This window comes from Fringilla coelebs, assembly GCF_963513975.1.
Source record: "Fringilla coelebs genome assembly, chromosome: 13".
NCBI lineage: Eukaryota > Metazoa > Chordata > Aves > Passeriformes > Fringillidae > Fringilla > Fringilla coelebs.
Window position 1 is genome coordinate 5,841,878 of NC_140039.1, and position 25,135 is coordinate 5,867,012.

The following is a 25,135-nucleotide window of genomic DNA, read 5'->3' on the forward strand; positions in this document are numbered from 1 at the left end:
AAGGAGAAGCAACAGGCAGTTATACCAACTTACAATTTATTATTTTTTTAAAAAATGACATGAAACACAAGTAAAAATAAATACATCATATAAACAACAAATTGTTCAAAGTCTCTGTTCTGGGAGATCGGGCGAGCACATCCCGTTGGACAGAGAGAAGAGGGAAGCACATGATCATGCGTGGGGCCAACCAACCGACCCGCCTGGTAGCAATACTCTTTCCAACCACAACAAGACAGGCCACAAACTAAGGCGGTAGTAAAAAAAGAAAAAAGAAAGAAAAAGTAACCCAAACCAACAGAAAACCCCAAATGAGACTCAGTGATGGATTCCTTCAGGCTCCCATGGACATGCCAGACTCCAGCTCCGAGCTGGGCACCACGAAGCAGCCGAGGCAGTGGTGGTGGTCTGGGAGGTGGCAGAGGTTGCTCTCCCTCACTTGCCCCATCGTCCCTTCACAGGGAGCGCTTGCTCCAAGGTGCAAGGAGCCATCCCTCACTGTAATCTAGCTGGACTATGGTCCCTGTTCAACCTCTGCCCCCCACCCCAGCCCTCCCCCACCCGTGGTCCTTCCAAGACTGGATCAACAAAATGTATTCCAGGGTGGCGAGAAATACCAGCTGTGAAGGTATTTGCTGCACTTGTCCCTGTTGGCCTGGAAGCCACCCCCAAACCAGCAGCAATCCTTGCACTTTCAGCCTCTTGAATTTGTTGCCCAGAGAGGCTGTGGATGCCCCATCCCTGGAAGTGTCCAAGGCCAGGCTGGACAAGGCTTGGAGCAACCTGGTCTTGTGGAAGGTGACCCTGCCCACAGCAGGGGGGCTGGAAAAAGACAATCTTTAAGGTCCCATCCAGCCCAAACCATTCTATGATTCACTGACATCATTAAGTCAAAATACACATCATTTCTAGTGAAGACCCCATGGAAATCCCACCCTTTGCTTGCCAGAACATTTACTTTCTCCAAGTAGCTGCACCCAACCTCCCCACCCTCCCAGACACTACAGGACAATGTGCAGCAGATCCTGCCCAACACGGGCCAGGCTGGGCTGTGTTGTGCCCACCCTGCAGCCCCCCAGGAAGCCCCAAGAGCCACATCTGCAGTGAGGGCAACAAGCCCACCAAGCCCAGGGCACAGAGCAGCAGCAGCCGCCCCGTGCCCATGGCACTGTCCCACAGCAGTACCCAGCCTTCACCCAACCATCCCCAGGAGAGCAAACCTCCTGCCAAAGGCAAGGGCCAAGAGCTGGGTGCCAGTGTAGAGGCAAGCTGACCATTCCCAAGGACCCCACAGATCTGCCCTGGCCTTGGGTTGTGCTCAGAAATCTTCTGTACTGTCCAAAACCCTCTGCAGAGAGTCCTGCGCTGCTGTCCTCAGTGTCAGCCACAGCCCCTCTGAGAACCAGCAGCTGCTTCCCATCAGGTCATTTGGAGACAGAAATTCAGCAGCAAAAGAAGAATTTAACCCGTGCAGGGAAAGCCCCTGTAGCAAGCTCAGGAAAACCAAGAGAGAGCCCTCTGCAGCAGAGTCACATGCTGGAGAGGAGAAACCTCTGGGGAGAGCAGATGAGGGACTAGAGCAGCCCCCGTGGGAGGGGAGTTTTAGAGCTTAGAGAGCTTCTCCCACTGGGGATAACCCACACCCCCCTGTGGCTTTGTGGGGCCGAGGAAATCCTTCTCATGGCATCCTGGGAGAGCAGGTGCCTTGGAGCAGCCCCAGCCACTGCCAGCTCCCATGGCAGCCCCGTGGTCAGGGCATCTCCATGACCATGTCAGCCGAGGCTCTGCCAGGGCCCATCCCCTCCCTCAGGGGGGCCCAGGGCTGGTGGCTGGGGCTGCACTGGGGCACTTGCTGTGCAGGGCCCCTGCGCTGCAGCTGCCTGGGCTGCAGATGTTTGCCAGCAGCGGGTCATGCACAGGGCAGCCACACCACAGGAGGGTGCCAGGGCGTGTGCAAGCCATGGCCACACAGGAAGTGGAACAGCCCTCACACCTCGCCCTGGTGCTGGGTTAACAGCAAGCCCGGAGCACATTCTGCATCCTGTGGCAGCAGAATGGCAGCCATCCTCACCTCCTACAGCCACAGGGCTCAGGCTCTGCTGGGGGACCACTGGAGAACATCAGGTGGCAGCACAGGGATGTGCCAGGGCCTGCTCTGGAAGCCCTGGGCGCTCTCCTGGAGAGGCAAGGAGCAGAGAGGTGTGCAGCCACCAGTACCACATCAGACCACGGTGCTGACTGCCCCCAGCCGCATCTTCACACCTTGTCCCAGCACAGGCCCCGTCCAGAGATGATGTGGGAGGGTCCCCTGGATGAGCCCCATGACCCTGACCCCCACAGGAAGGGCTGGGGCGGCCACAGGGCTCTGGGGGTCTGCTCATGTTCCCACCTCCCACACGCGCCCACAGGTCTCAACGCTTGCTACTCTCGACAAGGAAAGCCCTTGCCTAGGTCCATTCCCCAAATCCACAGGAAAACTGACAGCCTCACAGGGATGCAACGGACATCTGGGCAAGCTGGTCATACAATCAGTGTCACAGGGTAGTGCATGAGGTGGACACACAGAGCACAGGAGGGCATGACTCACAGATGCAGCACTGTCAAGTCTTTGGAGAAACTTGCATGAACACCATCAGTTAATTTGCTTTGTTACTTTTGTGGGGGGGTTTGATTTTTATTTCCATGGTGCATCCAAAGACAAGTTGTCCAGCAGTTTGCTCAGAACCCCTCGGTTTTCAACTCCTAGGATATGTTAAAGAAGAAAGCACTATTTTAATGTTTGTTTTTTTAAAAAAATAATTAAAATAATTTGCATAGCTAAACTGTTGATCTAAGGCTTCTATGAATGGTGTGGTTATGTTTGACAGACAATGTCCATTAAACAGAGAAAGACACTAGGAAAGCCCCATAACATTTTTTATTGTGTTTCCGTAACACACGCGTGCACACACAACCCTCTCTCTAAGGAAGGGAGGTCCCCATCTTCCAGCACCCCTTTGGTGGAGGATGTCAGGACATCCTGCCCTTTCCTACACCTAGTTGGTCCCAGCAAGCACCAGTGACTGCAGCCTCCGCGGCCTAGGGGCCCCCTACAGGCTACCACCAGCTCCCAGGCAGGCGAGCACAGCTCCTGCATGGTGATACCCAGATGTGACAGGGAGCTCCTGCATTTCAAGTGTCTGTCCCAGTGCGGTCACACACACACACACTCCAAGTCCAGCTGCACCTGGGTATCCCAGCCCCTCCCTGGGAGCCCTGGCCTGAGAAGCAGCTGGGGTGCTGGCTGGTAGGGCCAGGACCAGGCTCTGCACTCCTGGGGCCGAGCAGGGAGGCTGCTCCCTGCGTGGGGAAAGGCACTTCCCCAGCAAGAGCCCTGTTTTCCCAGCTCCACACACCTCACAGCTCCCCTCCTTCTCACCAGGAATGAGCACAGGAGGCTTCCACACGTCCTCCTCCACCTGCCCCATGACAACAGGATTCCATCTTCCCTCCAGCTGCTCAGCACCCAGAGCAGCTCCTGCTCTGGCAGAATGTCCTGCTGGAACACATCCAAGGGGTGCCACCCGGGTCAGCCACAGGCCACCTCCACAGTAGGCCCTGCTCCTAGGCTAGGCTTTGGTCAACCATCTGCTTCTGTTCCCACACAGACAACCCAACAAGCGACCACTGCATGATGGAGGCCAGCTTTTTATTTTTTTAATATGGAAATTAATTTAAAAGTAGAAAGAAAGACTCCCCCAGACAATAAATATTATGCCTTCATGAAATAAATTAATGTAGAGATTCTGTGCAGGGGAAAGTCTCTCCAGTCACAGATTCAACAGCAACTGGCACTGGTCCAGTGTCCCCTCCCAACCTTCTCCACTGCCTGGTGCTGTTCAGAAGCAGCAGCGAGCCCACCCATCAGTGGATCTGGTGGGCCACAGCAGGGTGAGACTTGGCCTTCACACAGCCTGGCAGGATAGTCAGCAGGATTCCCCTCTGATGGCCACCAAGACATGTGGCATTGCTCCGCTCATCTGGCCTAGCACACAGAAGTGGCATCAGACTCACAGGACCAACCTACCTTGGACAGGACCCTCCAGAAGGGCCTGGGGGAGACTCCCACCAGAGCCCTGGCACAGGAGCCTGCCTGGAGCCCTCCACTCACACTAGTCTCATGTGAATTTGAAGAGGGTGACAAATTGTGGGGTATTTCCTTTTTTTTTTTTTGTATTTTTTTCTTTTCTTTCTTCTTTTATTTGACATCAATCCCCTCCCTCCCTGCCCCAACATACACAATGTAGATGCCTCCCCACTCCCTCCCCATTAAAAACACTTTGTCCCCAACAAAGGTGGAGTCTGGTGGAGTCACCCCCGGCCCACCCCTCTCGCAGTGAGAGAAGTTCACAGATAAGGCAGTTCATGTGAGAGGGAGCTCGGCCCTGCCAGCGGACAAGCCCGCACCTCCAGGCCTGAGAAGGGCAGTGACTCACAACACCAAGCCTCCACAGCCAGACAAGACAGAGAACAGAGACAGACAGACAGACAGAGCGTGGGGGGAGGCACTCCTACAGTTTGCATTGCTGCTTCCCTCCTCCCCGCCTCTTGCTCCCCCGACTCTCAAAGGTCCACTCTATCCCTCTCCCATCTCCCAGCCCCTAATACAATTCTTATCCTTGACAGCTAAAAAACAACAAAACCAAACGAAACGAACAAAACCACCCCCACGCCACACCCTTCGCATCCTTTTCCACCCACTGCCGTGGCCCAGAGGGAAAATCCTGACTCCCAAAAAGGTCCTGCAACTTTTGCCTCCTGGCGGAGCTGAGACCGAGCAGGAGCTGGGCCTTTTTATTTCCCTGTGATCTCTATGACATCGTCGTCTTTGTCCTCGTCATTAGAGCTGCATCCCACCTCTGGGACCTCCTGGGGTTCAAACTGAGGCACCTGGGACCGAAGGAGACCCCCAGCTGGGTAGCCCGAGTGAGGGGACATGTAGCCAGGGTAGGCAGATGCCATGCTCCTGGGAAGGCTGCTAGGCAAGACGGGGGCTGGGAAAGGAGCGAACATCCTGGGCTCGGGCAGGAGTGACTGCGTGAAGGGAAGCGAGTAATTGGGCAGCACCCCTGCCAGAGAAGGGTTTAGCATGAATGAGGGGACGCTGGCGGTGGCTGAGGTAGCAGCAGAAGAGCTGGCGGTGCCGGCTGTCAGCAGAGGGTCAGTAGTCACAGGGAACACCAGATGAGGCTCTGGGAGTAAATTGGGCAGCTGGTAATAAGAGGAGCCAGTGCCCATGTACAAGGAGTTTCCTGGCTGGGAGGCAAATGGATGGGTTAGGTTGTGGTTTAAAGAGACAGGAGGCATGGTGAACCCACCAGAGACGGGGTACCCGTGTTCGTACGGCTGCGTGGATGATGGCAACTGGCGCTTCTTCTGCTGCCTCCGGGATTGCTCCTCCGGAGCCGACGGCGACGTCGACTTGCGCTTGTTGCCCCGTAAGTCCAACACCGGGTGGGCATCGCCGTGCTGGCTGGTGGCTGGCAGGGCCGAGGACACGGAGGGAGCCATGCAGTGAGCCCCCACGCGCTGCTCGGCTCCTCGGGTGGCGGCGCCGGGCGCGTTGTCCATGCGGGCAGGGTGGCCCTGCGGGGCGGTGGTGCTGGGAGAGCTGTGGCGGGACTCGCGTGCGGCCGCCGCCTCCGCGTACTGCTGCAGCTCGCTGATGATCTCGGGGCTGTCGGGGGAGATGGGCCGAGTGAGCTCCTCCGCGCTGGGGAGCTGCGGGGATGAGGCACTGTGTCTGCCATTGCTCGTGGACTCCAGGGAAGAGCTCTGGGAGCCTGCAAACAAGGAGATGGGGCAGGTGAGAAATACGACCTCAGAGAAAAACCTGCGGGCCAAGAGGCAACAGTGGAAAGAAGGTGGAAATATCTTGAGGATATGGCGGGGTGAGCTCTAAACACAGACCTGATGGAATACATCAGGGAATGCGGCCCCAGACACTCCAGTAGAAAAGCACACGTGCAAGCCCCACACAGCACCCACAAGCCCCTACCTGAGGCAGCTGTCCGACGGTCTTCATTGCCCTTTGGCTTCCCAGTGGTCCGTATGGCAAAAATCCGACCGTCGCTGGTCCGGATATACGTCCCTGGAACAGAGGCAGGAGAACTTCATTAGACAACTTCATTCAACAACTTCATTACAACTCCAGCCTCAGCTCAGAACCTGGATCTATGAGCCTGCAAGTTTCTTTGGGAAAGAATAGGACAGCAGTGCTGCATAGGCCAAGTGCAGGGCTTTTAGCCCCTTCCTCACCCTCCCCTTTTACCCTTTCAGCTTTCCTAGACTGGAGATCCCCCCGACCAGTGTGCTGTCAGTGGGAAATGTGAAGCACACTTGAAAGAGTTTGCTCTGGGAGAACCAGGAAGTGTGTGGCTGCCTCAGGACTTTTGGTGAGTGTTGTGAGAAGGAAGAACTGAGACACAAAGTTCAACAGTTCCTCTCAGGGACAGAAGCAGCCACAGCTGCAACAGCCATGCAGCATCAGCACACCTAGAGCATGGGCTGCAACAGAGCCACTGCAAACTCAAGACCTCCTTCCCTTCTTGTTTCTTTTTTTCTCAAGGGATTGATTCATGCCTTTACATCATTTTCTTTGCTAATTAGCACTGGCTAGGACCCTATCCACAAGTCTTAGCAGGACAGAATTACCTTTCGTCCCTCGGATGATGTGGATGCTCTCGCCAGCACTGATTCTAGCTTGTACATCAGTGGATGTATTTGTACCCGGAATCACAATATCTGGCAGTGGGGAAAGAAACAGAATAGTGCCCATTAAACTCCATGTCAGCCACAGCCAGGAGAGGGCAGGTGCATCACCAACGCCGTTTTTTGCAGTGCAGTTGTCTCTCCTGTGTGCTGCGCTATAAGCAAGCCCTGGGTTTATTTCTACACAGCACAAGAAGGCAGCAGAGGCTCCAAGAAAGCTAAAGCCATGCTGTCCTGGCACAGCATCTCCAGAACCACCAGTGACAGTATTGCAGGTCCTATCAGGGAAAGTTCACTCCCAACAATCCACCAGGTCCATGGCTCTTGTATACCTGCAGGAAAATCCTCCAGGCAACAGAGGAACCACTCAAATGCAGAGAGATAGTATCTTTGCCTCTGATGCCCATCTGCCCACATGGGCATCTACAACTCACCCTGATCCTCAGTTCACCATGGGCATCATGACCCAACTCACTCTGAGCAGTAGCAACTCACCTGTGGTGGTAACAATCTTCTGCACAAAGACACCAGCTCGCTGTAGATAGTTGATGGGAAAGTTCACAGCAGGGTTGGAACTTGAGGTTGATCCTGCACCACCCATGGGGACATGCCGGGGCATCATTGGAATGGGGGTGGACTGAACTGGGCGGACACTTGCCACTGGTTTGTCCTCACCCTTGAGGGCTGGTCGCCTAGTGAGAGAGGAGGGAGGAGAGTGCAGCACCTGCCCCATAGTGATAAGCATCATCTGCCCCTTCATTTCATGTCTACAGCATGGGGAGAAGGGAAGGGGCAGGTGCTCACCAGTTCCTCTGGCTAAAGGCAGGGATGCTCGTCAGACTCTGGTCACTGGCTGGGTAATACTGTGCGTAGGACGGCCGGGTGTAGGGGACGGATGCTCGCTTTTCCTCCTCATAGCTCTTCTTGGCTGCTTTCTTCTCTGCCTTGGTCAGCTTGTGCTCCTTCCGGTCGATCAGCAGTGACTCATGCTGAAAAGGCTCCTGCAACCCCACAGCACCGCGGTTCTGGCACCCACGCACCACAAGAGGGAACCAGCACACCCCGAACAGCAGTGCCCGCTCCTGCCGCAGCCTATCTCCTTCCCAGGCTGGCAGAGCTGGCCATGGCAAAGCACAAGTGGGGGCACCGCTGTGGATGTGACCAAGGCTCATCTTGAAGGGTGACAGTCAGCTAATGCCATCACCTGCCCAGCCAAGACCATCATTTAACACGAGCACACAGAAAAACCCAGGAGTTTTGGCCAGGCCAAGAGCACAAGTACGGAGCTCGCCGCAATGTCACACGGCCCCCAGAGCCCCACAGCACCTGGCACAGGCCCACTCTGCAGCACCACCCTACCAGTGACACTCCTGACAGCACAGACCAGTGCTGCCTGTCCCAGCTTTGGTTTAAAGTCACCCCAGAAAAGAGCTGGCAGCAAGCTGGGATGTTCCACTGCCACCTTCACACCCAGCACAAAGTTGAAGAAAGGGGTGCCTTACAACCTGCCCCCAAACCTGTACAGGACAGAGGTGTTTCTAGATGAGAGGAAGATATCACAGGGAAGGACAGGGATGTTTGGGTCCTCTCTAGAGAACTTTCTGCCTTTCCCACCAGCACCTAGGTGCATCCTTCTTGCCACCATGGCCCCATCACACTGCCAGACTCTTCCAGGTCCACTCCTGTCTGTGCAGGGCAGTGCCAGCAAAGAAGCAGGCTGGTCTTACCTTGGTGATGAGGTGAGGATACTTGAGACAGGCTAATTGTAGAACAGACTCCTTCATCTTGCTCGGATTGAGGGAGAGCTGAGCAGGGTCAGATTCTTCTTCCACAAAATGCAGCAGGTTCTCCACCTCCCGTCGAGTGAAGTTCAGCACTGGGTTCAGGTCATCCACCACCCGATCTGGAAAAGAGAGCGAATGGAGTGAGCAGACAAGGGAAGAAATCAGCACCGCTTGCCTCTTGCCCTGCCTACACTTCTGTCCTAATACAGCTCCCTCCCTGCAATCTACACAATCCTCAGAAATATTCTGTAAATGGCAGGGCAAGGAGAAAAGTCATCATGTTCAGAGCTGAGCCTGTTTGACCAAGTCAGGCTGACAAGTGCCTGTGTTCCAGACTGCACAGCAAAGCTGTGCAGGTCACCAAGCTCCTGACAAACAGGAACACACAACTAATCATGGATAGTGTCCTATCTCATGTAACAAGGCTGTAAACATACACATCCTGGGACAGAACTGCAGCCACGTCAGTATGTGTTCTTCCACAAATCTCACCAAAAAGGCTTAAATTAATAACTATGTACTAAAGTGGAAAGCTCAGAAAAGCAGCCACATTCCTCACTCACAAGAGCCTGAATGTTTTCCTTGAACATTCCCTCCTGCACACAGGTCAAATGGGAGCACACAGAGAAAACACCTCTATCCAGGACTCTCCTGGGAGCCAGGCCAGCTGCAAGGGGACTCCACCTCAAGTGCACAACAACACACTGGGCTGATCACGCTGGTCTGCTGCCTCTGGAGTTTTGAGCAAAGAAGGACACAGAGCTCTCTTTGGGTCACCACAACCCTCAGCTGCACATTCTATGAGAGCAGCTTGACAACTGGAACAAGCCAGCACAAAAGATACTTATGGTACGAAGGCAGGTCAGAACCACAAAGAATTAATTATTCTTGGCACCTAAGAAAGCACTAACAGTCAAAGGTGTCAATATATGCTTTAATTTAGCTATTTTTTCTCTCTTACAGCAGGAAAATGGAGATACAGAGCTATTTAAGTAGGAACACCCAGTTTAAGATGAGCAATATCCAGGCAGAGGGGAAAACAGGATGAGCAACCTCCTGCATCTCCAGTCTGTTGCAGTAACCAGTAGAGGAGCAGGGTAAGTAAATGGCTCAGCAGTGGACTGGGACCACAACCTTGCTGCAGGATGCTGGCTCTATCACCATGAATTTCTTACAGGATCCCATGTCACTGCCAACTCAAACATCAAACATAGCCCTGGGATGGTGCCTGTCACCTCTTTGTTTTTCAACCTTGAAAAAAGAAGTTACAAAACCCACATAACAGGACTCACAGGAGCTAAGAGGAGTGAAAGCTGAGAGTGAAACGTTGTGTTCATCCACACTTACCTGACATGCCCTGCTTGGAGATCTGGCGGTCATAGATCTTCTTCTCCAGGGTGTAATCAGAAACCAGTCTGTAGATGTGGCACGGCTTCTTCTGCCCGTAGCGGTACACCCGGCACACGGCCTGGGCGTCGTGGCACGGGTTCCAGGAGGCATCAAACACCACCACCCTGTTTGCTCCAATGAGGTTCACACCCAAACACCCAGCACTGGAAAATGAAGGCAAATTTCAAACTGCTGCCTGGTCAATTTTCAAAACTTCTAGGCAGGGGCAGCCATCACAGCAAAGAGACCATAAAGGGTCTATGGAAAGTTTCCTCCAGTCTAACTTTAAACCCAAGTTTGGTTTCCAAGACTGTTAAGCTGTTGCAGAGGCCTAAGGCTGAAATCCTACATCCCTAGGGAATTCAGAAGCAGATGGCACTAACATACCATGGAGAGCATATTAGAGAGGAAGTTAAGAACTGAAAACCCACATGCATCCAGAACATCAGTACGAGTCCTCCCCCGTGCCCTTCTGCTCCAGCCAACTCACCGTGTGGACAAAAGGAAGAGCCAAACAGAGGCATTGCTGGGATCATTGAACTGGTTAATCAGCCGTTCCCTTTCCGAGGCAGAGGTGCTGCCATCCAGTCCTGAGAAAGGAATTAAAGATACATGTAAAAGCTCTGTATGTTTGGGGGATTTCTATCAGAACAAACTCACTTTCCAAACACTGAGCTTTGAAACTGGTTCGAAACCAGTTCAACTCATGTACTCCAGGATCTCAGCTGGACCACTCTGTACCTGTAATATGCCCAAAAAAGCAGGTGTAATGCAGCCAGACAGGTTGGGACTTGATCAACTGAAAGATCAAGTAAACATTACTCAAGCTTGTCAAGGCCAGGCCTAGGATCTGGCCTGGTCTAGGACTACAACACATCCAGCCCTTTAAGGCTCTGTTTTAGGCAAGGTGGATAGCAAGCAGGAACAACAGGAACAAAGGCCTCATGTATGAAGGAAGCTCTAGGAATCAAGAGAAAGCAAAATTGTAAAGGCTTTGGCAAACCCTCAGAAACTAGACCTGAGCACAGAGAGCGCTGGTGTAAAGGAGTGCAGGGGGTGTCATGTCTCTGTGCCTGAGCAGCAGCTTGCTTCTGGCAGCTCTGCAAAAATCAGGAACACCATAACCACCACTCTTCTCAGTCCTGGCCTGCAAAGTAGCCACACAAAGCAGCAACCCATACCAGAAAAAGATTTAAAGCTGGGGAATAAGGGAGAGGAATTCACAGCCTTGAGCAAGTGAAAGCATTCCACAGTGATTCTGGTTTTGGAAGCAAGACCTAGCAAATAGCCAACAGGAAGCAAAAAGTATATTTTGCAACTTAAATAAAGCAGCAGTGTGTAAGTGAGATGTTAAAGATGTCTAACATCTTCTAAGTAAAATGTCAAAAGAGGATTTGGAAATTACTGCTTAGCTGCTATCCAACCGACAGTCTTCCAAAACAACTAAAGAAAGAACAGTCTGAAAGAGGCTCATCAGAAGAATGCTTCAGCAGAGCATTTTCACACCCAAAGACAACTAAAAGAAGATGGTGGGCAACTTTCAGGAATTAGTCCTTCACATGATCAAACAGTGTCACAACAAAAGAGAGGAGGACTGAATGTACTCACTGTAGTAGTTGATGTTTCGGACCCAGTTATGAACTCCTCCATCTGAGCCTGGAGGACTCGGCATCGGTCTCTTTGCTAAAAACTCTTCAATGACAGATAAGGTGGACAAGCTCTGGCTGCAAAACCAAGATCTCTGTTCAGGAAAAAGTCCCCCAGCAGCAGAAGTGGAGTATCAGAACCCTTCCCCAACCACGACAGTGCTGATGGTTGTCAAACCCTGTTTGTGCAGCACACCCCTCACTAGTAAATGTGACAGTGGCAGAAGCATAAAATCCACAGATAAAAATCCACATTAATACAACAAAGGAGAAAAGGGGAACTGCCACAACATTCATTCTCTGTAAAAACCTCCTAGTACCAGGGAGGATCCAACTACTCCAGTATTTAATGACTGTACGATCAGTTGGTGGTACTCTGCTTACCTGAAGACCAAGATCTTGTCTCCAAGCTTCACACTTTCCTCAATTAGATGGAAAAGTAACACCATCTTGGGTGAGTTGTCCAGGACTCCCGTCTGGTAATCACACAAGATGTCTTTGGCCTACCAAGAAACGGGAGACTATTACAGCTGGAGTTGCTCATTCCCTGTTTAGTTCAACAACCCTGTCTCAAGGTGAGAGAAATAAATCACGACAATGAGGTTATTTACATCCAGTTGCTTGAAGTGACCATGCTATTCCCAACTACTGCTGCTACCTCCCATTCCAGAAGCTCCAAATGACAAACTTCTATGAATGAGTGTCCTCACAATCTCTCATGACTCTTTCGTCTCAAGAGCTTTCCTCCATCCTTCTAGATTTACCACCCTCTTATTTAGATCAAACTTCACCCTAACACCTTTATTTAGAATAACAAAATCCACAGCCTTTTTGGTCAGATGAGAACAATGACATAAGAGTGCTGCCTGCACTTCCACCTCCTGAGAGTCACAAATCCCTCCTAGCAGCACGCAGATCTGCTTATCAAGATGCTCTGTACATAGGAGAAACCCACAAGTCAAACTGAAGAGTCTTCTCTTTGCTCTGCTTCAGAAAACTGTCCAGTCTTTCAGACTTTCCAAATGAAGAGTTTTCAAGCAGTGACACTCACCCACTCATAAGTTACGACCTGATTTGCTCTCTCCTGGAAAGGGTTGAAGCCAACACTCTGGAGGAACTTGCTGTTAGTAGCTTCTCCAACTGGTGACGCCAAAGCATTACTTTCTGTTTTAACTTTAATTCCCTGAGGCTGGCAGCGGGAATTAGTGCTTGCTGTGCTAAGGTCATCCACATCCAAATCCTGCTCGTTTGCCAGATTCTCCTTTTGCAGAGCTTCATACAACACATCTGGATGGTTCCAGATCTGAAGGGATAAAGAAAGGAATTGGTTAGACCTGCACTGGTCTGCTGCTTGCCAATGATTGTGACCTGAAAGCTCTCCCAGCTATTCAAAGGAAAGAACTAATACTTCTTCTGGCTTTCATATCTTTAAATGTGTCCAATTGTTTCCTTGAGGACAAACCAGGAGGTCACTATGCACCCTACACAGCACAAAGGCAGAAGAAGCTGCCTGTTTGCACTAAGCAGGTACAGTTATGCAGTTTAAGATACCAGCCCAGATTGTTTCAGCTGATGCCAGCAGGTTTCTTGCACAGTTTGAAATCAACATTTAATATGCCTGCATCCCAGTTCTGAAAGCAAAGATAACAATACAGTTGAACCACTGCAGAGCACTCTGGGTAAAGATGATGTCCCTGGCCAACCACACTTTTTACCTCCACTTTGACTGATATTCCCCTTTCCCCAACAGATTAGAATCTTCCTTTGCATCTTCTGTCAAAACATACCTTACAACAGACACAGAAAGCTTTGAGTGGGTTCAGCCCCAGCCAGCCGCTGTTGCCTGCATCCCGGAACCGGTTCATGAACTCCGTGTAAAGGGCCCGCTGGACCTTGGACAGACGGACCAGAATGACATGTTCTTCCTTAGATGGGAGCTGAACCTTCAGCACGTTGTGGCCTCGCCTGTGGAGGAAATAAGAAGAGTGAGATAAATACAGGGGAAGGGAATTTCCCATAATGATCTCCCTGTGGCTGCCTGTAGGGAAAGATTTTGACTTCTTGCCCACCCAGCTGCAGGGAGAAGGACCTCCTAATTGTATGTTTCTTTAATGCATGACACTTCTGAGATACTCTCCCTGCAGCCAAATACCAACTGTAAACACAATTACAAAGATCTCAAACATTACAATCTTCTAACACAGGTCACAGAGTTAAGAGGGTGATGAAAGTCCTGTTTTCCACGGTAGCTGAAAACCAGAAATGAGACGTAAAGTCTATTTTCAGCTCTGCCAATGATTAAGACACTCCAGACCAGCAGCCTAGAATCCTCATCTGAGAAAAAAAATGCTGATTTGTTTCCAGAGCGGTGGAGTCACTGTGACTTTCCTTAACACTTTCACAAAACACTTTCAGATTCTAAGACAAGGATGTCACAAAGTGCACATCCAAATTGGCTATTAAGCCAACAAAACAAACCTGAGGTCACTCCAGGGCAGTTAGAGGTGTAGTTCTCTGGAGTCTGTGGTACCAAAGCAAACAGTGTGGCCAGCAGGCCAGGGCAGTGAACCTCTCTCTCTATTCAGCATTTGTGAGGCCCCACCTTAAATCCTGGGTTCTGTTTTGGGTCTCTCATTACATGACAGTGAGGTGTTGGAGCATGTCCAGATTCAGGCAACAGAGCTGGGGAAGGGTCTGGAGCACAATTCTGATGAGGAGCAGCTGACGGGGCTCAGCCTACAGTACGAAGGCTTTGGGGGAACCTCTCCACAAGTCTCCACAAGTACCTGGTTATATCCAAGAAGGGAACAGTCTCTTCTCCCAGATAACAAGAGAAGAGAAATGGCAAGAGAAAATCGGACAAGAGAAAATGGCTTCATACTGTTCTGGGGAGGTTTAGATTGTATATTAAAAAAAATTTCTTCATGGAAAGTGTGGTCAGACATTGGAATAGGCTGTTCAGGTAAGTGGTGGAGTCACCAATCCTGGAGAGATTTAAAAGACTTGTAGATGTGGCACCTGGGGACAAGCTTTAGTGGTGGCTTTGCTGGGTTAACAGCTGGACTTGATGATCTTACAGGTCTTTTCCAACCTAAACAATTCCGTGATTTTATAAGGCATCAAGATTTAGTTGCACTGCACAGACTCCGCAAACAAGCCAGGTAATTTGTGATGAAGGAGCTGTTTGCATGGATGACACCCCCGAGAGCTGCCCTTGGACTCACCGCTGCACGAAGCCCTCCAGCAGGCTGTGCAGGACGTGGCTGCGGTAGCGCATCAGCCGCACGTCCTGGGGGGTGCTGTCGATGCACTGCCCGTTCAGGATGGGCCGCTCAAACATGTTGCTGAACTCCTGCCGCGAGCCCAGGAAGTCAGGCCGGACAAAGTCCACCATGCACCAGTACTCGATGAGGTTGTTCTGCAGCGGGTACCCGGTCAGCACCACCCGCCGGCGCGAGCGGATGTTCTTCAGTGCCTGGGAAGTGCTGGCATGGCAGTTCTTTATCCGGTGTCCTTCGTCACAAATAACCACGTCTGGGCCGGGGCGAGACAAAGCCTTCTCGATCCCTGAGGACAAGGGACATTAAGCGTTAGTTAGAGATGAATAAGACAAAGTTCTGGTTTTATAAGGTCACCAGCTACACAATAGAGGGATCTTCCTGAAAGACAAAAAAGCAGTATCCATGGGTGCAGAAAGCAAGGCCGATGCAGGAGATAACATTTGACTAGACAGTAGTTCTGATTTAGCAAAATGTGGTAATGAACAAACATGACTGCCCCTTGATTTCTGTCCAGTGACCTGCGTTACATCAAGTTGGGTGTCTTGCATCAAATCAGAGTGGCAAATCTCACAATGATAAATCCTAGAGTTCAGTGTACTGAATTCCACACGGACTTGGAGCTCTTTCAAGAAATTAAAGACTCAGACAAAGCTCAATAACCTTCTGGCTCCAAAGACACAATCCCGCCCAACAAAGCTCTACCATGTCAGTGATACTAAAAGCAAGTTATAGGTTGTTTCCCTGTGCTGCCACAGCTGACAACCTGCTGGACAGCAGGGTCACACTCTCCCCTCTTGAGGGCTGACTTCCCACCTTTCAGAAGCTCCTGCTGCCGGTCTTCCTCATCCAAGTCAATAATGACAGGGCCAGTTTGTTTCTTTGTTCTCTTCTTCCTGCCAGTGGCAAAGGACTTCTTCAGTGAGAGGAGACGGTACATCTCATATCCCATCAGCAGCACACCACCTTCTGTCACCCAGTCATTCACCACTTTTGCTCGTGCAGCTGTCGTCCTGCAAAACAACCGAATAAACTGTAAGCTTTACTCCAATTTCAGGTTGAATCACTGGATTGGAGTCTGTTGAGGAAAAACACCCATTCAATGGGTATTTTAAAGCATTTTTCTCACATCAAATCAGATGGAGGTTTACAATGAAATTTCTTTAGGAAACAAACAGATACAGAGGGGGGAAACAAGCCTTTTATGTGCCATGGAGCAGGATTGAGAATGACAAATCCTTACAGGAACTGAGGTGGAGAAGTTTGCCCTGTACAAAAGCATATAGAACTCAAGAGTTCCCTTTTTATAGCGCTGCTGAGTTTGCCTCTGCAAAAACCATTTGCAGAACAAGCTGCCAGTGCACATGGTTGTAATCTTCCAGTTGTTTATCCCCTGTTGTCTCCTTCAATGTTCCTGTCCCCCAGGCTTCCTTCCCTTCCAGTCTGCTCAGAATTGGTTCAGATCAAGACACTCTCTTCACTCAGTCCACCACAGTACATCAGATCCTGGCCAACAGTAAATACATGGCTGAAGCAGCATCAGAAGATTCAAATATATCCCACCCAGAAGGTGAAGACATCAACAGGTAGGCAGACAGACACAGCTAATGAACTGAGAATTCCCCAGGACCACTGCACTGCACTGATCCATACAAGGAAAATGACCCAGGAAGAAGCAGAGGTCACTGAGCCAAGAGCTCAGAAAAGCTTTTGCTGTCACCTACTTGTGTTCATCATTCAGGATGTGGACTTTGAAGGTGCGGGGCTGGACCTCTTTGGAGTTATAATCAGCAGGAAGGTTTTCAGGTGCTGGGAGCCACGTGTTGAACTCTGCTAGCCAGTTTTGAAGCGTATTCACCTGAAAAAGTTATCCATGGAAGAATTAAAAACCCAATTGAGTCACTTGGGATTTTTAAGAATAAAAATGAGATTAGGGAATGACACCCAGTGTGCCCAGAAGGAAGCAGCAGCTCGCAGCATGCAAATTCAGAAACACAGGGAAGGATGTGATAAAGCAAGGATGTGATAAAGCTTGATGAGTCGTGGGACACTAATCAACCTTCTCTATGCAAAGAAAGAAGCAGTGTAGGGAAGCCCCTCAGCCAGCCCTTCATGTGGCTACTTACAGGTACAATGGCAAGAACAGTCTTTGCCTCCGTGTGCCGAAAAAGTACATCCAAGAAAGAGATCACCTGTATGGTCTTGCCCAGGCCCATGCTATGTGCTAAAATACACCCAAACCCACTGCTGGTTTTAAATCTCTCCAAGGATTCGACCAAGTTGTCATAAAGGAATCGGATTCCACCAATCTAGGCAGAAAAGTAGAAAAAGTGTTAGAATGGTGGCAGACAAAAAAGCCCAAAATGGGTAAGGATTTAGAGTGCTTGAGGACCATGAAAATGTAAAGGGCAAGTTTCGAGTTCATTAAATTACTCTAATCTAGGGAAAACTCAGTATTTTTAGATGTTCATAGAATTTCTTGAGAATTTATCAATAAATCAAAATTAATTTGTAGCCAGAGGATACAAATTGCAGTTGATTACTTTGTTTATAAATATTATTGTATTTTTAAAAGTTAATCTAAATATACAAAGATCTGATAATAACAGCAGCTGAAGTTATACAAAGCCTTGGCCATCCTCTAATTCACTTCTATCACTTGACTGTCCACAACAGTCACCACCACAACCAGATTGGTCACAGGGCTCACCAAAGGAGTTCTGCTGAGATTCCCAGGCAGGCTTGCCTGAATTCATTGCATTTTCAAGGCTAACAAAGCCTACCTGATGAGGTTTCACTGCACGTGCAAGCTGGGGAGCCAGGAAAATGTCCTCCTCATTTGGTGGATGATTGATGTTGACAATGACTTGCCCCAGAGCATCTGACTGATTTAAGGCATCATTCACATGAGAGCCACTGCTCTCTTCACTGCCATCCTCCTCCCCCTCATTGCCAGAGTCACTGCTGTCCACAATTTGGAGGGCATCATCCTCTCCTGAGCTCAGCTCAATCACTTCTGCAAAGTGACCAAAACAGGAGAGAATAAGGACAAAGTTAACTTGATGTCAGGGTTTATCACGAATGGAAAAAACCTATCAGGAAATAAGGCTACCCCCAGCTTTTGCAATTCCACCCTGGCCTAATGATGTATCCTGACCAAGCAGGCATGATCCAGGCACACACCACGCCCCTCAGACCAGCCTATGAAAGCTTCCCTGGCTTCCAAATGTTTCAGGGAACATTAACTTGGGCTGATCCAAAGAGAACATGAGACAGTTTCTAGGAGTGTTTTACATTCTCTTCCATATGTTTTCTTAATTCCCAAGCCCAGACATGAATTTTATTGACTGATATAATGCCTAAGGATCACCAAGGAGTTTGGGACAAGGGACACAAAACCTCTTCTAGCTGCAGATCTGAATACTTAGACGCTCCTTTTACATGCAGCAAATGGTGCCACATCTCCTGTCAGCATTCTTCAGCGGTGCTGGGCAAAATTAAGTGCATTTATAAAGCAGAAATAAACACAAGTTCACAAGAGGGCCTATGAGGCCATTTTATAAATGTCATTTTAGGATTCACAGGCCAGAACTGCCCATATAATTGGAAACCAATAGGCCTACAAAAGTCTGAAGTGATTCACCACTGGAGCATCTGACCAGATGAAAACAGACTTGTGGCTGAATAAACAGCATATTGTGAAAAGAGCAGGCTGAAGCAATTGGTCACTTACCATCTTTAATGCTATTTTTTCCTTTAGTATCATCTTCACTGCCACTGCTGGTACTGTCGAGGCAGATTACTTCCTCAGCCAGGACCTGAGGGGGGAGCTGGGTCGCCTCTGCTGTTCTGAAAACGATGTCTTCTACAAACATAAATTACAAACAATAAGTAATTCATAATAATGGGGAAAGAGACAAAACTGTTCAGAAACCAGACAGTATTTCCTTCCACTTTAGCTCCAATAACTTAGTCCTGGAATTTTCCATAACAGACTCTCACTGTCTACAATCCTGCTATGACTCAGCTTCCTGGGTCACAGTCTCCTCCATTTCCAATATGCTGAAACAATAGCCCATTGCTGATGGCACCCTCTGTTTCATGCCCTGACTGGGGCATACTGACCATGCAACATGCTAAAGCCCTTTGTTTCTCTTTTTTTTGGTCTTAGTAAAAGCTGTGTTTAATCCAGCAGAGAAAGTACCAACTGCTGAAGGGATAATAACTGCTCTTTGTTAGTAGGGACACTGTAATAATTACATCCCACATATCATAAACAACTTTTGCTGATCAAGAGCATTTGTTTGTATGTTTTTAGTGCTGCGATGTGGAGGAGAGGCTAATGGGGCCAAACAGCATCACTGCAGTGACACAGCAAGCAACAACATTCTTCTGGGGCTGAACCTACTCTGTGGAAGCCAAAGTGTTTTAAACTGCTTATTCCTTCTCCCACATGTAAAAGTATTTTTAACGCTTGCACATAAGGGAAAATATCTATTTCTTCAAGAGGCAAGGCCAACTCAAGAATTCCTTACCCTTGCCCAACATCCAGCTGCACTTCTCTGCCCTTTGCACCTTTTGAAGCTGTGCTATAAACTAAATCACCAAAATGATCCAGATTGGGAAACAATGCAAGGTGACATATTCACCCAAAGACATGAGTGATACTTAACCATTTATACTGTCTGCAACTCACTGCTTGCCAAAACACGTAAGGAAGGCTAAGGTTACATCACCAACATATATGCACCCAGTATATTGTTCCACTATCCCCAGTATCAGACACATGTGTTATCAGACCATTCCCAGAACAAACAGGACCTGGCATTTTTGCCAAGCCTGTTGATTTAAGCTCCCATACCAGCTGGAAAGACAAGAGAGATCTGTTTCAGCATCCCCCTACACACACTTGATGTGCGTCAAAATATCTTCAACAAACATTACCTGGCACCTTTCACCAAGCAGCCACTGTATCCTTAATAGAAAACAAGGGCAGAAGTGGAACTGCCTACACTGAACCTACAAGCGGTTTGGAACTGCTGTTCCAAGAGTTTACACTTGAAAGCCCAAGTACAGCATAGAATCACAGAACGTTTGGGGTTGGAAGGACCCTTCAAAGGTCATCTAGTCCAACCCCTCTACACCAAACAGGGATATCTTCAGCTACATCTGGTTGCTCAAAGCCCAATCCACCCTGACCTTGAATGTTTCCAGGAGTGGGGTATTTACCATATCTCTGCATAACCTGTTCCAGTGTTTCAGCACCCTCATTGTAAAGCATTTCTTCCTTGTATCTAGCTTGAATCTACCTTCCTTTAGGTCAAAACCATTACCCTTGTCCTATCATGGACAAGCATGGCGCTACCATCTTCATTCAGCATCTATCCTTAAAACTCTTGCTTTGGCTGGCATCTCTCAGTGCTTACCAGGAAGAAACTCCAGGGGAACAGTTGGTATAGAGGCTGGGTAATCCTTCCGCTGCTGCTCAAGCCGTTTCCTCCTCTCCAGCTCTTCCTGCTGGGCTGCCTTTGTCACGGCTTCCAGTTGGTCCTCACGCAACAGCTTTCTGAACCCAGGGACAAATGGGACTTGGTTACCCTCCATTTCTTCCAAAAATATGAACAGCTACACAGCTGCTGCAAAGAGGACTGACAAGCTCCAGGTATTCTGTCAGCCACATAGAGTAGGAACATCATCCCCCAAAAGATATGGGCAAATTCTACAGCTATTTCAGCACTACAGATAACAATACTATCACTCAAGGAAAAGACAAAAGTTCAATAGAAGCAAAGCAATGAAAGGAGGAAAGAGGTGAGTAAGCACATACTTAAACTAGGTTACAAGAGACTAGTTCTTCTGCTTGCAAGGGTGTTTTTTATTGATACTCAGTTTATAAACACAAAATGCACTAAGTCATGCAAAGAGGATATATGGGAAGAAAATGCATCAATTCCCCCACAAAAAGACATCACCCTGATTCTATTCTGACAGCATTTTGAGGAACTGGGATCTCTAATGGTTTTAACAATTGTTTCAAGGCATTCCCTCAAAGCATCTTCCCTTTACAGGTAATTTTATTTACTTCCAGAAGTTGCTCTACCCCTGCTTCAGTGTCACATGCCCAGTCCTGGAAATGAAGGTGTTTTTGCCAGACGAGAGGTGCAGTACAAGCAGTGGTAAAATCTAGCTTCTTCAAACTAGCCTTTAAAACCACTCAACCCCACACTTCATGGACACCTCCTTCATCCTAATGAAGTCCCATTTTTCAAGGCCTATTCAATGCTTATTCCTTCAGCTTTAAGAAAATCAATCTGCACAAGCTTAAGCAGGAACCAAAGACCACCAGCACAGGGCATGAGAGCCATTTGCTGTCACAGGAGTTCCTGCTCCATTAGTTCTCCTCTGAGCATACAAAATTCCCTTGAGCAAAATTTCCTAGTGATTTACCACCTCCCAACCTGTCCCAGAATATGTGGTGAATTGCACAAACAACTACTGCTTTATAAAATCCAGGTGAAACTGACTTCCAACATTTCAATCATTAGTCAGAGCATCAACATTCCTGTCAACAAGCACCCAGGATAGTACAGGAAAGGACTGTATTTTAGGCTGTTTGCAATAGGATTCACCTCAGCAAATATCTGAAACTGGTATTTACTTAATGGTGGTACTGTTTTTTCAATTACATCTCTCAAAAGACAGCAGCAATTACACAATTTTTGCAATATATTCCATAACCAAATATTCACTCTTCTGAAATACCAAACAAGTCTGCACCCACATGCAGCACTCCAGTCTGAGATCACTCTACTCCCACTGGTGAAATCCTAAAGTTTTGGAAAAGAAAAACCATCTGGTTTGCCAGCAGTGGCACAATGTAGCTCAGAAGCAAAGTGCAGAGATTCTGTTTTCATCACCATATGTGACCCGAGCTCTTTCTGTCCTGCTGCTGCTGCTTACCTTATGTTCCTCCGCATGTGAGACGGTTTCTGAGCCCTCTTCTTTTTGGTGTCCTCAGAGGCCAGGCTCTTGTGCTGGTTCTGCAAGAGTTGCTCTGCCCGCTCGCTCTGAGATGAGGTAGTTGAAGTCGAGCGCTGCCACTCTCCATCCTCCGCGTGCTCCGCATGGTCACCGCTGAACACGGCTTCCTGGGGTTGGTCTGCAAGGGCAAGAACATGGCATGGGAACAGCTGTGCCAGCCTGGCAGCTGGCTCTTCTGCGAGAAATCAGCAGGATTGGAGCTGAACAGGAACTGACAAGCTCTACTCTCACTCATTTGCAAGCATGTCACTCTGAGGGTCAAAACTGGGGTCCTTTCTGACAGTCAAAGGGAGTTAAAATGTGTCCCAAGTGAAAGCCAAGACTAACACCCCTCAACACAGCCCAGAAGTGACCTGACAAGAAAACAAGACAGATTATTTCGGTCCATGCTATGCCCAAGAGTCTGTTTTTCTATGAGGGCCTGATAAGCTCTGATTAAAACCAGGAACTTGAATCTCTTTTTCTTTGTTTCACATCATTCAAGTAGGGCAGAAATTTCCATCTATATGACACCTGTGTAACCATCTCCCAAGTCAACAGAACACAGTATGTAAAAGGTTATCTGGTTCAAACACTGGGTCATGGCTCAGCAGGCAGCACAGTGGTTTTACCATCAGGCTTCACTCTCATGGTTTAAATGGTAATTTCCAACAAGGTTTTTGTCAAACAAAATGTAAGTAGCAATATTCTTCCTACATTGTAAATCACATGCATTCCTTTTTCTCTTCATTTTTTGATTTTCAGACTTCCATTTGTGCCTGATTCCACTCCTAAAGCACAATGTGAAATGACACCTTGTTCTATGTGACACTTGGCTCTTCAACAGGCTGCCAGTGACCAAGCTAATGCTTCCAGAGCAAAGAAAGGAAATGTTTCTGTTCAAAAGCTTCCCTTGAAGCAAACTGTTTCTGACAAGCGTTGTAATAAATTCTTTGAAGCATCTTGTCCCCTTGTGTCAGGCAAAGAGATACCCTGAACTTCATCTTGTAATCAGCTTTCTTGCTTACATTGTGTGTCTGAGTAAATGACTGAACTGAAATGACACTTAGACAGAACTTTGAAGGAAAGAAGACATCAGAGCAGAGGAATGTGGCAGATGAAGTAATACAGAACCAACAAGCATCACATTGTGACTCTGAGGGATCTGGAGACAGAGAGCATTCCTCCTCAAAATGCTGGGAGCTTAAATGAAGGATGCTTCAGTACAGCACATTGCACCTACAGCTGTCATGTTGATATGCCCATTAAATTAACCTTATCTCCCGCATCACATCTTAAAATTGAGATGACAAGAAGTAGATTCACACCTTGTTCAAAAGCACCAACTTTGCAAACTTCCTCTCCAGACATCCCACCAGACCCACCCCAGCATTTGCTGCAAGTCTATGTCAGAACAGATTTAGGACTTCAGAGCTCAGCCCACCATGGACCAGTACCAGCAGAGCAGCTCAAACATTTCTGTGAATATCTGTCTCTGCAAGCCCTACACATACAGGAAAAGCAGGTATCCACAGTTTACAGAATGGAACAGACCTCACAATGAATGCAAGGAGAGTTATACATATGAAGATAAAGGCAAAGGGGTTCACTGCTACAAGCACAGCAGTTCTCCTACCACAGCCAAGGTCTTGGAGCCCTGTCCTCCCACCACACCTCTTTCAACTTACAAGCTTAGATATCAACCATCAGCTCACTCACAGAGAGAGAACTGTGCTGGGAATAAACCCAGTTTCTCAGGCTTCCCAGACAACAACTCTGCTATTTGAGCTACAGACACATTTTAGTCACATTACCTGCAATTCCTCAGCACTGTTTCCTTCCCCCCACCCCTCTTGACTCCTGGTTATATAACTAGATCAAAAGATTGGATGAAATAGGGCAAAGGGAAGCAGGGAGGCTGCACACGTGATCACATGCTCCGGGATGAGTCATTAAACCGGAGACAAACACTGCCATGGTTACACTGCTGCCATCTCACCCTGGGCCGGAGGACCTTGACAAGGCACCAGAGAGCACAAAGCCACACTTGTTTGGAAGAGGAAGCGCTTCCATCCCCATACTCCAGCAACTGCCCACGTCACCTCCTCCAGCAGCCAACCTGCCACCTGCACTGTGCCAGACAAGGGTGTCTTCAGGACAAGGTTGATAATAGCAAAACCTAAAGGCTCAGGAGCTCAAATTATTATGTCTCCTCTATGTTTACAGATGTGTTCTGCAATCCCTATGTAGACTCATTCCATATCTGCATTTTACCTTTTCGTTCCTTTTAATGATATGTAATAGGAGCTCTGGTAAAACCTACACACAGCTGGATCAGATAGAGTTTTTAAAATATAATTCTCATCTGACCAGGAGCCTGAAGCCCAAAATTTGATGATAAATTTGGTCCCATGCTGAGTACAAGCCCTCATCTGCCACAGCCACGTCTGCTCAGGCTGGTGTTTGTCCTGCCAATACAAGTTCTGAGGTGAGGAACACAATCTGTGCCTCAGCCCACATTCCTGACACATATGCATCAAGAGAGCTCTTCCACGCTAGCGACAGCTCCAAACATCTCACTGATTCAGCTGCAGTGGGATTCAGGGGACAGCCAGCTTCCCAAAGGCTGCTCCTATCCTTGCCACCACCATGAATAAAGCTTTACACAAAATTTAACTAACACAATGATAAAATCACAAGTCTAATCTTGCAACAGCTCCCACAACACCTGTGGCATGAGCTGGCAGTTACAAGTAGGAATTGTTTTGCTGCTGCTTTGTATTAAACTCCTGATTATGTGCACAGCCTAAACCTAACCCAGATGAAAAGCACAGCTCCCTGCTGCAGTCATGTGGCTGCTCTCCAATTTGGTGAGCTCCAAGCTGTGTAAATGGGACCCACACTGGGACAGAAACACATTAAGAAACAATAACTACACACACTAACACCTATTTTATATAAGACCAGGTCTGATCTTGGGTTGGAGGGAGTGTGGGAACAGCCTGGTTGAACAGGTCCCATCAGGTAATCAATGGAATAATCCTGCCCCAGTTTTGCCAAACCTACATAAACAACAGAAATGCAATTATGGTTTTGTAACAGGAGCTCAACACACTACTCTGACATGGTTATACAAGTAGTGTTTTACACAACACAAAAATTCATCAGCCACGTTTACATGTTGACAACTGCCTGATCATGCTGGAGCTGCTGTGCACTCTAGGAAGAGCTGGGCACCTATTCACATTGCCTACTTGAGAAGAGCATT

The 25,135-nt window shown here is 48.6% G+C and overlaps 1 protein-coding gene across 2 annotated transcripts in view; it reads right to left on the reverse strand.

Annotated features, from left to right (window-relative positions):
- Positions 1–19: 19 nt before the first annotated feature.
- Positions 20–25,135, reverse strand: part of RAD54L2 (RAD54 like 2) — a 68,056-nt gene continuing 42,940 nt past the window's right edge. Inside the window, exons 3-23 of one of the 2 annotated variants that reach the window (XM_084214569.1) lie at positions 21,808–22,006; positions 20,274–20,413; positions 18,581–18,712; positions 17,631–17,863; positions 16,974–17,156; positions 16,572–16,705; positions 15,664–15,860; positions 14,794–15,136; positions 13,357–13,534; positions 12,621–12,872; positions 11,954–12,072; positions 11,532–11,647; positions 10,414–10,513; positions 9,882–10,087; positions 8,478–8,653; positions 7,555–7,751; positions 7,246–7,442; positions 6,694–6,783; positions 6,038–6,130; positions 5,358–5,822; positions 20–2,742 (exon numbers count right to left, since the gene is read on the reverse strand). In XM_084214569.1, coding sequence (XP_084070695.1) covers positions 2,675–2,742; positions 5,358–5,822; positions 6,038–6,130; positions 6,694–6,783; positions 7,246–7,442; positions 7,555–7,751; positions 8,478–8,653; positions 9,882–10,087; positions 10,414–10,513; positions 11,532–11,647; positions 11,954–12,072; positions 12,621–12,872; positions 13,357–13,534; positions 14,794–15,136; positions 15,664–15,860; positions 16,572–16,705; positions 16,974–17,156; positions 17,631–17,863; positions 18,581–18,712; positions 20,274–20,413; positions 21,808–22,006 — 3,818 coding nt within the window. In that variant the 3' untranslated portion in view covers positions 20–2,674. Of the gene's footprint in view, positions 2,743–4,741; positions 5,823–6,037; positions 6,131–6,693; positions 6,784–7,245; positions 7,443–7,554; positions 7,752–8,477; positions 8,654–9,881; positions 10,088–10,413; positions 10,514–11,531; positions 11,648–11,953; positions 12,073–12,620; positions 12,873–13,356; positions 13,535–14,793; positions 15,137–15,663; positions 15,861–16,571; positions 16,706–16,973; positions 17,157–17,630; positions 17,864–18,580; positions 18,713–20,273; positions 20,414–21,807; positions 22,007–25,135 lie in introns of those variants that run through there. The other variant, XM_084214568.1, reaches the window with a different exon arrangement.